This window comes from Peromyscus maniculatus, chromosome 13, assembly GCF_049852395.1.
Source record: "Peromyscus maniculatus bairdii isolate BWxNUB_F1_BW_parent chromosome 13, HU_Pman_BW_mat_3.1, whole genome shotgun sequence".
NCBI lineage: Eukaryota > Metazoa > Chordata > Mammalia > Rodentia > Cricetidae > Peromyscus > Peromyscus maniculatus.
The window spans coordinates 55343928-55358832 of NC_134864.1; the positions used below are offsets into that span (position 1 = coordinate 55343928).

Sequence of the window (14905 nt, forward strand, 5' to 3'; positions counted from 1 at the left end):
GAAGCTCAGGGGGATGTGGGTGACTAAGGATGACACAGGAAGGGGGGTGGCGCTATGTCCTTGCTTTTCTCTGAAAATCTGCTTTAATCCGTGAAGTGAGAATGTGAAATATGTTAAGTGCTTTTTAAAGTTCTAAAATTATAATATCATTATGACTTCTTCAGGTTTTCTCACATGTAAAATGGCAGTATTTGAGTGCATCCTAATGGACATATTGTTTTTGCAAGACTCTGCGGTGGGTGGGGCTGTCCTGACTGGATCTCACCGCTTACACTGCCCTTGGGAAGAGCAGTGTGTGCATCCTTCAGATTCTGGGATTATAGACTAATGCCCACGGAGAGAAGGAGAAACTCTACACTATAGAGTCTATAATCCTTCATTTTAAGTTAGTGTCTTATTTATACTTCGCTTGTTTTCCAATTTCCTATAGAGAATGTGTGGTTTTCAGAACCATGGTGAAGGGAGAAATGTTACTGAAAGGACAAACAGACGCACACGCAGGCTGGGAGGTGTTGCTCTTTCCCACAGACAAGGATTTACTCCCAGGGGTTCTTACTAAAATGGCTGAACAGAGCACGTGAGTTCCAGTATCTCTGAGAAACATTTGTCGAAAAGTACCAGGCCCCTCCTCCAGAGGCTCTTCATCAGTCGGCTCAGGCATCAACATCTGGGTTTTTAGTACGCTTCCAGAGTGACTGGGGAGTCACATGACGGATTTCATCACCTCAGGAAGAGCTCGGGTGTGGTGCTGAGGAGGTCACGTGAGATTTGGGAAGTGTGCCCGGCAGAAATCGTAATGCCGTCGTTTTCTTTTCTTCCAGAGGAGATGGGCAAAGAATATAAGTATCTGAAGAATATGTTTCACATGTATCAGGTGAGAGCCTCGGAGCTGTGTGGGAGATTCTGAGAGGACAAATCAAGGCTCTTTCCTGGCCGACAGCCTCGGGCTGAATCCCGATCTGTAGAGATTCTAACATTTCTTCCACCACACGGTCACCACTGTACCCAGCAGGAAGCGTCCATGCTTGACAAACCGGCCATGCACGTCTGCAGAGGCCTGTCGAAAGAAATGTTCGTGGTCATCAAAGTAATTGCTGTTGACTGTTTTTCAGAACGGAAGAGGAAGAAGACTAGGGCTGGAAAGGTGGCTCAGCAGTTAAGAGCACTGGCTGCTCTTCTAGATGTGGGAGACCTGCTTCCACTCCCCCTCCCTGCCGCCCCCAGGGTACTCTTGAGGAGAGAGGGATAAGAGATTTAGATAGAAATATAGAGGGGAGAGAGACAGACAGAAACACAGGATAGCCTCGGGAGGGCCCGGATCAATATCCACCAGCCCCTTCTGTCTCTTCTAAAGGGCTATTTATAGGAAAGCCAAAGGGTGGAGCAAAAGACACCCCCGCCCCCAAGCACAGACAAGTACAGACCCTTCCAAACACCTGGTGACCATGCATGTGGTCAAGGGCCACCCTCTAATGCAGCCCTGCTGGGTAAAGCAAGCTCAGATCTCATGAGGAAACCTTTGTGGGCCTCCACATCCAGAGGACCCAGATTCAGTTCCCAGCACCCACATGGTGGTCCAAAACCGTGTGTAACTAACAGTTCCAGGGGATCCACTGCCCTCTTCTGACCTCCACAGGCACCAAGCCCACACATAGTGCACAGACATACATGCAGGCAAAACATTTATACACATAAAACAAGTAAATCTGGGGGTTTTAGTGGAAATAACCACCACCACCACCACCAAAAAGAACTGTCACTCCCCAGAGGTAACCCCTACAAATACCTGCACTGTGTCTTAACTTTCACTGAGACCATGGTAAAGCAAATCTATGTGCATTTTTGTATCTTCTTCTCATTGGGCATGTTAGTGCCTTTCCTTCCTTCCCTGTTCCTGCGATCCTAATGAACACACCTCTGGGATCTCACTGTCCCCTTCCCGTTGGCCATGAGCTATTTCGATCCTTGCTGAAACAGAAAATAGCCCTTTGAACATATTTAATCCTAGCAGTGGAGGGCTGGTCAAAGGACTGAACCTAATTAATGCCTTTCACAGATTTGGCCAAATCGCCATCCAAAAAGTCTGTCTCATTCTACTTCCCATGAGCTCAGCGCGGGAGTCGTTTCAGAACCCAGCCCGTTCTAGATTAATAATTCATGTGGGAGAGCCCAGCCCGCGGTGGGTGGGGCCACCTCTGGGCAGGTGGGCCTGGGGTGTGTATAAAAGCAGGCTGGACAAACCAGAGGAGCAAGCCAGTGAGCCACACTCCTCCATGGCATTTTTGCCAGTTCATACATTGAGATCCCGCGCTGACTTCCCTCCATGATGGGATGTAACGTCGACATATAAGCCAAATAGACCCTTTCCTGACCGAGTTGCTTTTGATCGGAGCAATAGACCATGAAATAGGAAATTCCCCAAACTTGATGAAGTCCCAGAGTTGGAGCCCTCTAACAGGGAGGTGCAGAATTGGATGGAATTCTCTGATACAGAGAACCTTCAAAGGAAGTCCGATCCAGCTTGGCAAATGCTGTTTGTAGATGGCCGCTGATGTGGCTTATCCCCGCTCTCCGCTGAGCTTAGCTGGAATTGTTTTCCTTCAGTATCACCCACACAGGGGCCCTCGGTGAGGCCCCAGCACCGTGCTGAGCTCCGGAGGGTGCGGTCACTGTCTCGGCGGGGTCCCCATGCTCTAGCTCTTTTCATAGCGCCCCTGCGCCTCCACAGGACAGCATTTACGATGAAATGGAAGATAAGTGGTCAAAGCGGAAGGCGGAATGGGAGAAGGATGAGAAGCTGGAGCGGGAAAAGATCCTGTTACAACAGAGTGAGTACCGCAGAGGCCACTGAACAAAAGAAGCCCGCTGTCAGTCTCAACCTTGACTCTAGGGGCCCTGGGTTTACCCAGGGTGAAAGGCCAGAGGCTGAACTTTCTGGATGAAGGGTGCCTTGAGTTACTAAGAAAGACGGACAATGAAGGCAAGGCTTTTTTTTTTTTTTTTTTTTAATTCCAGACACATGAATCAAGGGATCCAAAACTTTCATGTTCTCCCATCACGGGCAGGAACAAATATGGGAATTGGGACCTCTAAAGAAATATAGAACCAGGCGGCTATGGCCCACACCTTTAATCTTAGCACTTAGGAGGCTGAGCCAGGCAGATCTCTGTGAGTTTGAGGCCAGCCTGGTCTACAGAGCGAGATCCAGGATAGCCAAGGCTGTTACACAGAGAAAACCTGTCTCGAAAAACCAAGAAAAAGAAAAAGAAAAAGAAAAAAAAAAAAGAAATATAGAATCCAGAATCCTAAAATTCCAGAAGGAATTCTTGAATTAGAATTAAGTTATTCAGTGTGTATGTGCTGGGGGGGGGGATGGGGGAGGGGGAAAGAGCAGCCTTATCCTGACAGCCTGTGTCCTCCACATCTCCTACAATAGAAGCCATGACTGGTAAGTATTTTCAGTATTTCTGACACTTGACTAGAGCTTAGCTCATACAAAGCACCCCATAGTTGTGGCTCTCACCCGCTGAGCTTCCTAGGAAAGGAAATTGGAAGATGCAGAAATTGTTACTGGATCTAGATAGAGGTCTAATGGGGACAGATGTGGGCCTTCTACACACCCAGTCCGCATCCTATGCCAACTCCATTCACTGTACAGTTACTGGTTAAAATCCAATCGGTCACTTAACTGCAAAGGCTTCTGGGAAAGTCAGCTCCCCTAATAAGGACTGCCCAGGCACGGCAGCCAGAGGATGCTGGAGTTGAAGCTGGGAATGAGATCTGGAGTTACATCTGCTTAGGGCTTTGCCTGGAATACTGCAGCGCCAGAAGAGTACCACACTGGAAAAAAAAAGGGGGGGGGCCTCCATCAGGATGCAACCCCAGTTAGGTTTACATCATGTAGCCCAGAGTTACTGGGTCAGCCCAGAGACACCCACCCACCCATCCCTGCAGCTGGGCACTGAAGGAATTGTGTCTGATCTTTCTGTTTGGTACTGGGGCTCCGCCGCCGGGTCTTCCAGCCCTGGGAACAGTGAACCTACCTCTGCCCTGGGGCCAGGCGTGAACTTTGATTATGAACTATGTGGCTAGCCAAGAGCTTTAATGAAGAAGATGCCCGAGAAAGCATAGTCATGACTCCAGCAGAGGAAACAGAACAGGCTGCAGCTGGAAACTAAACCATGTACAGAAGAACTGAGATACTGCCCTGTGGCTGTAAGAACTGAGATAATCAGTGTGGCTACTGTCGCAGCCCACAGGAGGAGGCCCCTCTCCCCTGAAAGATCCTCAGCTTGAGTCAAGTATAGAACTGCTTCTGATTTCAGTTGCTCTGGCTTTCTGACCTGCTTTTCCCCATGTTCATGCACAAACCTGCCCTGTGTTCTCTCCTCCACAGAACATAAGATGACCAAGAAGTTTGAGTTAGAGTCGGAAGAAGAAAAGAAGAAAATGAATGACTCCTTCAGCGCCCTCTTTGAGAACTTCACTCGTGAGAAAGAGGTAACGGGACGCTCACAGTGGAAGGTGTGGTCCAGGTGGCGCATGCAGCTGAGTCCGCTGAGCCCACATCCTTAGATGACTTCTTGTCCCCAACAGACATGCCCCTCCTTGTCCAACTTTCCTGGAAATACATGCAAAAAGAATGATGGTTCTAGTTTGCTTTTGGTGGCTGTGAAAAATCATGACTGAAAACCATTTGAAGGAAAGGGATTTATTTCATCTTACAGGTTGCGGTCCATCATCAACTTCTAATGCAGGCAATCAAGGCAGGAACTTTAGAAGGAACCACAGAGGAACACTGCTTACAGGCTTTCTTACTTACTGAACACTTTCATGTTCAGCTGCTTTTCTTATACAGCCCAGACCCACCTGCCTAGAGATGTTACCACCCACCACAGGCTGGACCATCCTGCATCAATTGGCGGTCGAGAAAATGCCCCCTAGGCATGCCCACCAGCTGACCTGATGGAGGCAACCCCCAAACTGAAACCCACTCAAGTCCCTCTGGGCTGTGTCAAGTGGACAGCTGAAGCCAAGTAGGAGAATGATCACCCTGGGGTCCGTTATAGCCAGGCACTCTTACCACAGGATTTTTGGAATGAAAGTTACAATTCGTAGGAAATAGCAGGACACTAAATATGTAAAGCCTCTAAAGTACCATGGTTTGCCAACCTTGCATCTCTGAATGCTGCCCCAGCCCTTTCTATAGATGAAGGAAAAGACATTAGTGTCAGCTAGTCAAGTCAGTTTGGTCACGTACCACCCCTAGTAAATGAAAATAGCTACCTAAGCCGAGCAGTGGTGGCGCACGCCTTTAATTCCAACACTCGGGAGGCAGAGCCAGGCGGATCTCTGTGAGTTCGAGGCCAGCCTGATCTACAGAGCGAGATCCAGGACAGGCACCAAAACTACACACAGAAACCCTGTCTCAAAAAAAGAAAAAAGAAAGAAAAGAAAAAGAAAGAAAGTAGCTACCTAAAATCTAAAGTAAGAGACAATACAAATAGCTGTGAGCCAGTAAGAAAGTTCTCGACAAGATTTTCCCAAACAGATGGACACTGACTAAGCAGAGATATGTTAGTGTCAGCCCCAAACACTTCACATGCCTGGTCCCTGAACTTTTGGGTACACTAAAGGATTGCTGGCAGCGGATGTCGTCACATTATCGGGGTAGAACTCTGTAACCGTGGTCACCATCAGCCAGCCAGAATGCCTCCCAAGCAGGACAGAGGACCATTCTGGGGCATCACTCCTAAGTGCGTGTGTGTGTGTGTGTGTGTGTGTGTGTGTGTGTGTGTGTGTGTGTGTCCCAGACGACAGCTCTTTTGGTTTCTACCACCATGGACTAGATTTATCATTAGTTTTTGTGTTGTTAAAAAAAAAATGTTGGTTTTGTTGTAGTAGCATAATTTATTGAAAAAATAAACACAAACACAGTTGTTAGTCATCCTGCAAAGTGTCAAAAATCAACCTTAAAAAGTTTGTAAAAACTAAATGTAGGCAATATCCTCCTCCATGAACCTCTAAGGACAATGAGCACACCAAGACAAAGGCTGGTGCTTGTCAATCCTCACACAACTGAGCAGCAGGTTTTTTAACATTCTGATTTTTAAGTTTAAGTAGCACGAGGTAAAAGAATACTATTCCCCCCCCACACACACACACACACACTGTCTCTGAACTTTGCCCAGTTTCAAGGCAAGGGTCACTTTGTCCTTATGAGCCACCAGAGATGAGGGTGACTTGGGTATTCCTCTTTCTGACAGACCCCTTGCTTCTTTGGGAGGAGCCATATGGATGGGCTTCTGTGGAGCTGAATCTGTCACAGTGTGATGGCCAAAGAAACTCCATTTTATGCTAGGTGGCCATCTTGGTATCCACTAGTCATTTGTGTCTTCTGACCCCAGTTCCACCAAGAGGAGTTTCCAGTAACCCTGACTCAGTGGCCCCCACCCAGAAATGGACAGCCGGGACCATCTGCTTGTTATGATATGACTAACTGCTTTCTGGCTTCTGCAGCCTGCTAGTGCAGCCCGTCAAGGACTGTTTCGGGGTTGCCTTGGCTACCTAATCTTGGCAGAGCGGAACAGCTCCTGGCTTGCTTGTACAGACACTCACGGTCTTCTTGTGGTTTTCACCTTCAAAAATCCTTCTCTCACTTCCCTTTGCATGGCAGTCTCATTTGGCTCAGAGATTGTTGTCTTGCTAGCAATATCAACAAATTTAGCTAGTTATAATCCGGATGGAGTCTGTGGTCTTTTTTTAACTGGGGTCTCAAACTCCGTAACAGCCGGCTGGCTCGGGAGCAGGGTTCCACCGTGGAGACCTGTAAGCCTTCAGTTGGCTTTCTGTGGCTCACTGTAGCTGGATTTAGTTTTAAGGTCCGGCATCTTCCAGCCATACCTTAACTCCTCCACTTCCCCTTTCCTCCTCAGCTTGGTTTATCACTGTTTGTTTTCTCCTCCATTTCTCCCTTCCCTCAGCTGCTTTTCTCACACTTCATATTTTCCTTTGTTCTTTCTGTGCAGACATCCTTTCTCTGGTCTCTTCACTGATTTTTTCTCTCTATTAATGGAATTTATTTTTAATATTTGTTACTATCAAGCCAGGCGTATAGTGCACACCTTTAATCCCAGCACTCGGGAGGCAGAGGCAGGAGGATCTCTCTGAGTTCGAAGCCAGTCTGGTCTACATAATGAGTTCCAGGACAGGCAGGACTATGGAGAGAGACCTTGTCTCAATGAAACCAAATATACATTAACATCTAGTAACAGTTATTTTCTTTCTGGTCATCGTTTCTCCTGTGCCCATTCCTATGCTTCTCTTTAGTAATTACCTTTTTTTCATGTCTCTCCCCTTCCTTCCCTTTCATAGTTGATGAAATTCTGCCCCAAGTTTTCTCTTAGGACAGCCCTGTTCCTTCTTCTCAACAGACCTCACTTCCTGTGGGGTCAGGGTGCTTTGTGGAAAGCCCCTGCTTCCGTCCTGATCATCCTCTGTCTGGGTGCATTCCCTGGAGCCCGTCAGCTGCATCCTCTGCAGACTCCCATCTCCATCGCTGAATCAGCCTCTTCTCTGCCCCAGCCTTCCCATCCTTCACAGCAGCATGGAAGGACTGCTGGCCCCTGAGAGGTGGGCTAGTGAGTGCTCAGATGTCACCCCCACCTCCAGCCTCAGGCCCACCCTCAGAGGGGGGCATCATGAGAACAGTGAAAGACCCAGGAAGACCAGGACAGCGCTGGGCCCACATCTGCTCAGGAACTAGTTGAGGGGAGGAGAGACCGGAAACACATCCCTCTGTACCTCTGGCCCGCAAGCTCAAACTAGCCAAGAAGCAGCGCTGGTAGATTTTCAGGTTTTAAAACTTACTGTAGACAAAACTGTGTGGCTATGCCCCTTCGTGGAGAGCTTTTCCCTCAAAATAACATCGATGAAATTGACTCCTTTGGTTTTCCTATTCATAAATTCCGTTTGTAAAGGTGTTTTAAGACACATCTCTCTCTTAGCCCAGGCTGAGCTCCAACTGATGTGTAACCCAGGATGACCCCGAGTTCCTGCTCTTCCTGCCTTGGTCTTCCTGCACTAGGATTACAAGCATGAGACCATATGCAGCTGTCCCTTTGTAGAAAGGTCATGCAGTGTGTTTATTGTTTTCCTGGTTTGGAATACTGGGATTATCTCCATGTATTGGCTTTTAAACAAAGCGTCTATGAACATAGATATGTGTTTCATAGATAAACGCTCTTACTTATCTTGAAGTACTATGAGAGCTCCAGGGAACATATAAGAAATTTGTGGTTTCCACAGTAGAGTGCTGTTTCACTCTTGGATCTTAAATAAGTGAATTCTGACTGTACCAAATCCTCCACCATTAGTTCACTCGGTCTTTAATCACGGCCATTCTAGTGGCTGTGAAGTGCATTTCACTATTTTTTCAGTTTCTCTGATGCCTGAACACATTGGCCAGTTTTTCAGATTCGGGGGAGGGTAGCATTGATATATTACTACCTTCTTTGATGCGTCTGTTCAACTCTTCATCATTTAAAAGATATGGATACAAATATTATGTATATAAGTTGCAAATAATAACTTCCAGCCTAAGGGTTTGCTTTTTCATTTTGCAAATGTTATCTTTCAATGTGCAGAAATTTCTAATTTTGATGAAAGACAAATTGTCAACCTTTTATTTTTATAATTAAATGCCTCTTCTGTATGTCCTGTAACACTGTTGCCTATCATCAGGCCATGAATATATTCTCTTTTTAGAAGCATTATAATTTTAACATTTCTGAGTCTATGATCCATGTTGGATAATTTGTGTGTGTGTGTGTGTGTGTGTGTGTGTGTGTGTGTGTGTGTGTGTGTAGAATGATGCAGAGGTCATAGGTCATTTTTCTATATGCATATACAATTATTCCAGCATCATTTCTGAAAAAAAAAAAAGACATTTTCTTTCCTCATTGAGTTGTCTTGATGTCCTTGGAGTAGAGGACAAGATTCTGTTTCCCATTCTGCTTAACCTTTTATCTACACTCAAGCCAACAACTCGTTGTCTTGGTTCCATTTAGAACCAGTTAGTACAGGTAGTTTGACTTTGCTATTGCTTTTTTGTTTGTTTTCTTTTCTCTCCTGTTATTTTATTTATTAGCTTTGGTATTGTTTTCCAAGGTGACTTTTACTTCCTTTATCATTTTGCATTTTTGTTTGTGTAAATTTTAGAGCTTGTGTGTGTGTGTGTGTGTGTGTGTGTGTGTGTGTGTGTGTCATGAATCTTAAAAGTTTTCATTAATAAAATCAAACCTGAGGCCAGTTATTGGGGTGAATGCTGGAAGATCAGAGAAGCAGAACAAACCACAGCCACCTCACCTCGCTGGTTCCTCAGCTGATCCTGTTTCCTCAGACTGGAAGCCTCTGAGTCCTTATCCAGATGAATCTCAGCTGAACTGCTGCTCAAAAGCCTAAAAGCTTAACCAGCCAAATGCTTCTAGTTCCTGGTCTTCATACCTTGTATATCTTTCTGCTTTCTGCCATCACTCCCTGGGATTAAAGGCATGAGTCACCATGCCTGGCTGTTTCTTTCCAATGTGGCCTTGAACTCACAGAGATCCAGAGGGATTTCTGCCTCTGGAATGCTAGGATTAAAGGTGTGAGTGCCACCATTTTCTAGCCTCTGTATCTAATGGCTGTCCTGTTCTCTGACTCCAGATAAGTTTACTAGGGTGCACAATATTTTGGGGGACACAATAACACCACATTTGTGTGTGTGTGTGTGTGATCTCATGTATCTATCTATTTATATATATATATATGATAAAGATAAATAAGATACTTCAAAATGCCACATCTCCATTGCTAACGCCTAAGTTCAGGAGTGTTATATTCCTGAATCCTCTGGTGGCTTCTTAGTTCTCTAAAAGAATATCCAGAACCACAGTGCTGACTTTTCCAAATAAAATTTTTTTCAGGATCTCATGAAACAACTCGATGATGCTAACTTGCAAATACAGGAGTTGAGAAAATCCAAGGAGGTAAGCATTTCCACGAAACTAGTGTCTTGCAAATGATACACTCTCAGGAAAATGAAATGCAATTTTACCCCAACCAGTAAAATTAATGGAGCACCTAAATCTAAGTGTTGGACCCAGTAAGTCAAAAGAAATCTTGAACTGTATGTAAAACAAATGTAGCCCCCCCCCCCAAGCCGGCCGTGAACAAATACATCAGCAATACACTGCAGGGTCAATGTTGAATAACTTCCGTGTCTAGCAAAGCTTAAAACACAGGACTTTGGATTACAGACACCACGTTCTTCCCTCTGAGCCCTGAATCTTCCAAATGCCTTCTGCAGAAGTTTGTCCCTAAGGCCCTCCCCTGGGTGTACCTTACACACGGTGGTGTCTACAGGGCTCCCTCCTGCTGGGACACACAAGGCCATTTGGGAAGGCTGATGAGGCGGTGCGGGGGGGGGGGGGGGGGGGGGGGAGTCTATTAAATAACAGTAATTTGTGTTTCCCCTTTCCCTGAAAATTTAATTTGTATCCAGAATAGACATGCCTGAGATAGATTAGCCATCGCAGGCATCATGCAGAAATCTTATCTTCAAGCCCCGGCAGGGCCAGCAATGTAAGGGTCATACAAACTACAGCATCCTACAAGTAAGGGGGTGGCCCCAGACCAGGGAGTCCTAATGCAGCCTCCGAACAGCCACTGTGAGCTTCTCTACTAGGTATCATTTCTGAGTCCGTTTCCATCCTGATTTATTTCTCTGCAAGCTGGCTGAGTTTTTAGTCGGTGCTGGTCATTGCGTAGCTTACCTTGTTGGGCACTGAATATGTTTATATTTTGTTAAAATTTAAAACTTCCAATGCTCACAAACCGTGTTCTGGGATGCACTCACGTGGTTTGGGGACAGTCTGATCCTTTGGAGTCTGGCTAGTCGGAGTTAAAGCTTGGTGTAGAGCAACCCCTTCTGAAAGGCCTCTGCGTTTCAGCTGTGCTCCAGCCTGGCTGGTGGGACTATGAATTACTCTCAGTCTGTGTCGTCCAGGGCTTGTTCCACCCGCTCCCTTCTCCCCCTCAATTCATCTCCTTTGCTTCTGTCTTCCATCACTCCACTCCAAAGTCCCCGGACTTCTTCTTGGTTCTTTAAAGGGATAGAACGCTCCTACCTTGAGGGGTCTTTGCCTTTGATAGTGTGTCTTCCCAAACATCCCTTTCCCAGAGATTTCCATCTCAAGCTTTTTCCCCTCTTCTGGTCTTTACTCAAATGGCAGCCTCTCAGGAGTCACTATTTAATTTAAAGGCTCAGCTCTCTGCCCCAATACTTTTTTCTCTGTTTTGATTTTTTGCATAAATTTATAATCATCTAAGCAGATAAATTCAGTGAAAGAAAGCCTTTCGGTATGTTTTCCTTCCTTTCTTTTTTTGTTTTTGTTTTGTTTTTAGTTTGGTTTTGGTTTTTCAAGACAGGGTTTCTCTGTGTAGTTTTGGTGCCTGTCCTGGAACTCACTCTGTAAACCAGGCTGGCCTCCAACTCACAGAGATCCGCCTGGCTCTGCCTTCCAAGTGCTGGGATTAAAGCTGTGTGCCACCATGCCAGGCGGAAGAAGATACACTTATGATAAAATATAAGCATGATATCATTCCTTTGGAGGAAAGAACCATTCATTAGCCCCATTGGGGGTGGGTGCACTCCGGCGACAGACCAGCCAAGGTTGCAGTTTGGTATTTGGTATTTGGATACAGATGGGTATCTCTGAATCGTAGAACATGGGCAAGGACAGATGGAGTTCCTGACATAATGAAAGAAGCTGGTGTGTGTAGAGAGCAGAAAGACAGGCAGAGAACCCTGAGGACAACGTCAGGAACTTTGTCTTCTGTGCATGTGTGTGTGCAACATGCAACAACAACAACAATAAAAATCAAATATTAAATTTTTAAAAGAAGACACAAAGTTTGGAAAGAGGTAGATCTAGTTAGGGGAAAAGTGGGAAGTTAATATGATCAAATGCATTGTATACAATGTATGAACTTCTCAACAATTAATAAAACTATTATATTTAAAGAAGAAACCTTTAGCCAGGTTGTAGTGGTACATGCCTTTCATCCCAGCACTCGGGAGGCAGAGGCCAGCAGATCTCTGTGAGTTCAAGGCTAGCCTGGTCTACAGTTCCATAACAGCCAGGGGTACACAGAGAAACTTTGTCTCAAAAAACCTAGATAGATAGAGAGATAGATAGGTTAGGTAGGTAGGTAGATAGATAGATAGATAGATAGATAGATAGATAGATAGATAGATAGATAGACAGACAGACAGACAGATAGACAGATAGGATAGACAGATAGATAGGATAGACAGACAGACAGACAAGAATAAACGGACTATGTAGTGACTGGCTGGTGATGGCCGTGACTACCCACTGGGACTCTGATGAGGCCTGTTTGGCAGCAGTGACAGTGAGACTCAAGAGCAGGGTACAGGTGGGAGAGAAAGAGAAGTGTGGACTCTCGGCACGGTGACTGCTAGGCTGGAAGTGGCACAAGAGAAAGCAGCGGACGCTGGCACACCACCTTCTATCCCGAGCGTCCCGTCTCGGGGACACTGCATCAGCACGGTGTCCTGAGGCAGCTTCCTCTTGTGCAGATCCTGGAGGCTGAGTTGCGGGCACAAACTATCGTCCTGGAGACACTTAACACGAACCTTTACCACTGCCAGCTGGACCTCCAGAGAGAGGTGAGTCCTGGCTAGAGAGAGGCCCCGGGGCCGGAGAGGAAGCCAGAGCACAGTGCTGTTCTGCCCAAGAGCCTTGCCCCACGGGCTCTTGGGGAAGACAGCCATTCAGATTTATCTTTTAGAAAGCTATGGTGGGAAATCTGGAGAAGCTGCTGCAGACGAAGCTGGTTGAAGCTGAAGAAAAGTATAAGTACACCATACAGCTCCTGACCGAAGAAAACACCATCCTCAGGTATGGGTGCTGCTGCTCAGGGGGACTTGGCTGAGTTACCTCTGAGAGGGGGAGGGTGTCCAGGTGAGGACTAGGTCAAGACAAACCAGGGACTCCTGGAGGATGTCTCAGTCCTGATCGTTTGGAAGGAGGTGTGGGGCTGGACCTGCACACATGCCATGGAGGTAGATTGTTCATCTGAGGTGGGCAGTTTGTCTGTGATGTATCTAGACTTCGCTCCCCTGGGTAATTTGCCTGTGGATTTTTGAGCTGCTTTGTCCTGTGACTAAGGGTTATTTTTTAGAGTTCAGTGGGTTTTAACTCTCAGATTTGGCATTTCTGGTTCCTGTCGAGACCAGCTGCCCATCAGAACCACTATTCCCTGAAGGGGCTTCTTTTTTTAAATTATCTATTTTATCTAGAGTGTGTTGTGTCTCTGGAGGTATATATTTAAATGCATTGATGTGAGGGTGTCAGATCCCCTGGAACTGGAGTTACAGACAACTGTAAGCTACCGTGTGGGTGCTGGGAATTGAACCCAGGTCCTCTGAAAGAACATTCAGTGCAACCACTGAGCCATCTCACCAGCCCCTCTTAAACCACCAGGATAGAAGATAAGGAACCCATCAGTTTCTATTGGGAATATGATCACCCAAACACCACATTTCACCACATTTAAAGCAACAGTGTGATGAGAGGCCGCTTCCTTGGGCGGGAAGAAAGCCACATTTCTCCGCAAAGACCCTACATCCCCTCTGCCCTTTGAGGCTACAGTGATGCACCGTCCTTTTTACAGGCAGAAGATCAAGAATGAGGACATTTCTGAAGAAAGATCTGAGAAGTCAGTCTCTGCTACTCCTAGTGTATGAGTCGGACTTCCCTGAACCCAGCACCAACAGGAAGTGAGCGTCGTAGATGAGGAACTGTGCTCCTCGGCTGGAGCAGCCGCCTTGCCGCCACCCACCCTGTGGAGCTGTGGACTCCAGCAAGGTTTTCTGGAGAGATGCAGATGGGTTGTTATGGCTTTATTTTTTTGTCTTTTCTTTTTGTTTGTTTTTGTTTTTACAATTTGCTTTCTTCAGAATGATTAGAAATGTTTGAATTCTTATCTCAATTATATCGTGACTCTTCTATGAAAACGGATGTCCTCTGTCCTGGATTTGGACCTTCTGTGGGTCGTACGCTATTTTCTTTTCTGCTTTTTATGTATTTTGGAGACTGGTTTGAAGAGACTTCTAATTAAATGATGCATTTTTGAGGTGTGACTCTTGTGCCCCGAGGGAAAATAGCAAGCAAGACAATTCATTGCTTTCACTCCAAAAAAATTTCTTCTCTGAGATATCACATTCCTTAGGCCAGTGACTTGGGAAGAGTAAGTGATGATTTACTCTGTCTCTGACCATCACAAGAATCCAAACGTCCGCGGGGCAGGCAACATGTACATGGACGTGGGGTGGACACAAGGGAGCCCATCACACAGGTAGCATGCGGAAGCCTCGGTGGAGACTGGAGCAAACCGAGGTGAGCCACACCATCCGTATCTGATCATGGCACTTCTTAGACTTATTGGATCGCCTGCCGTTTGGGTGCACGGGGTCGCCATGATCTAAAACACAAACCCTGGCTTTTATGTGGAGGTGCTCCTTTTAATTACCGACAATGAATGTTAAACAGTGGTTGAAGCCAATCCTAGGAGCCGAATGCTCCCCCCTTGCGAACGTGCCATTTGTCAGGCAAACAAAAGACAGAAACAAAGCACAGGCAAACAGAAGCCTCCTCTAGAAACAGTAAGGTCAATTTACAGTTTGTTCTACCATTTAAAAGCAGCTTTTCTTTCTCACACTTTATTTAGGAGGGAACAGAAAAATACATAATTCTATCAACACAAATTCAATAAAATATATACTAAAGAACAAATCGTAGGACAAATAACTCAGTTTCTTTTTAAAAGGTATGTGAAA

General features: G+C 46.0%; 1 protein-coding gene across 2 annotated transcripts in view; it reads left to right on the plus strand.

The window, feature by feature from the left end:
• Flacc1 (flagellum associated containing coiled-coil domains 1) overlaps nucleotides 1-14202 on the plus strand; it is a 30170-nt gene extending 15968 nt beyond the window's left edge. For both annotated transcript variants that reach the window (XM_015993952.3, XM_006975043.4), the window contains exons 9-15: nucleotides 822-874; nucleotides 2729-2828; nucleotides 4397-4500; nucleotides 9966-10028; nucleotides 12644-12733; nucleotides 12856-12965; nucleotides 13741-14202. In XM_015993952.3, the coding sequence (XP_015849438.1) occupies nucleotides 822-874; nucleotides 2729-2828; nucleotides 4397-4500; nucleotides 9966-10028; nucleotides 12644-12733; nucleotides 12856-12965; nucleotides 13741-13813 (593 nt within the window). In that variant the 3' untranslated portion in view covers nucleotides 13814-14202. The remainder of the gene's footprint in view (nucleotides 1-821; nucleotides 875-2728; nucleotides 2829-4396; nucleotides 4501-9965; nucleotides 10029-12643; nucleotides 12734-12855; nucleotides 12966-13740) is intronic.
• Nucleotides 14203-14905: the final 703 nt, after the last annotated feature.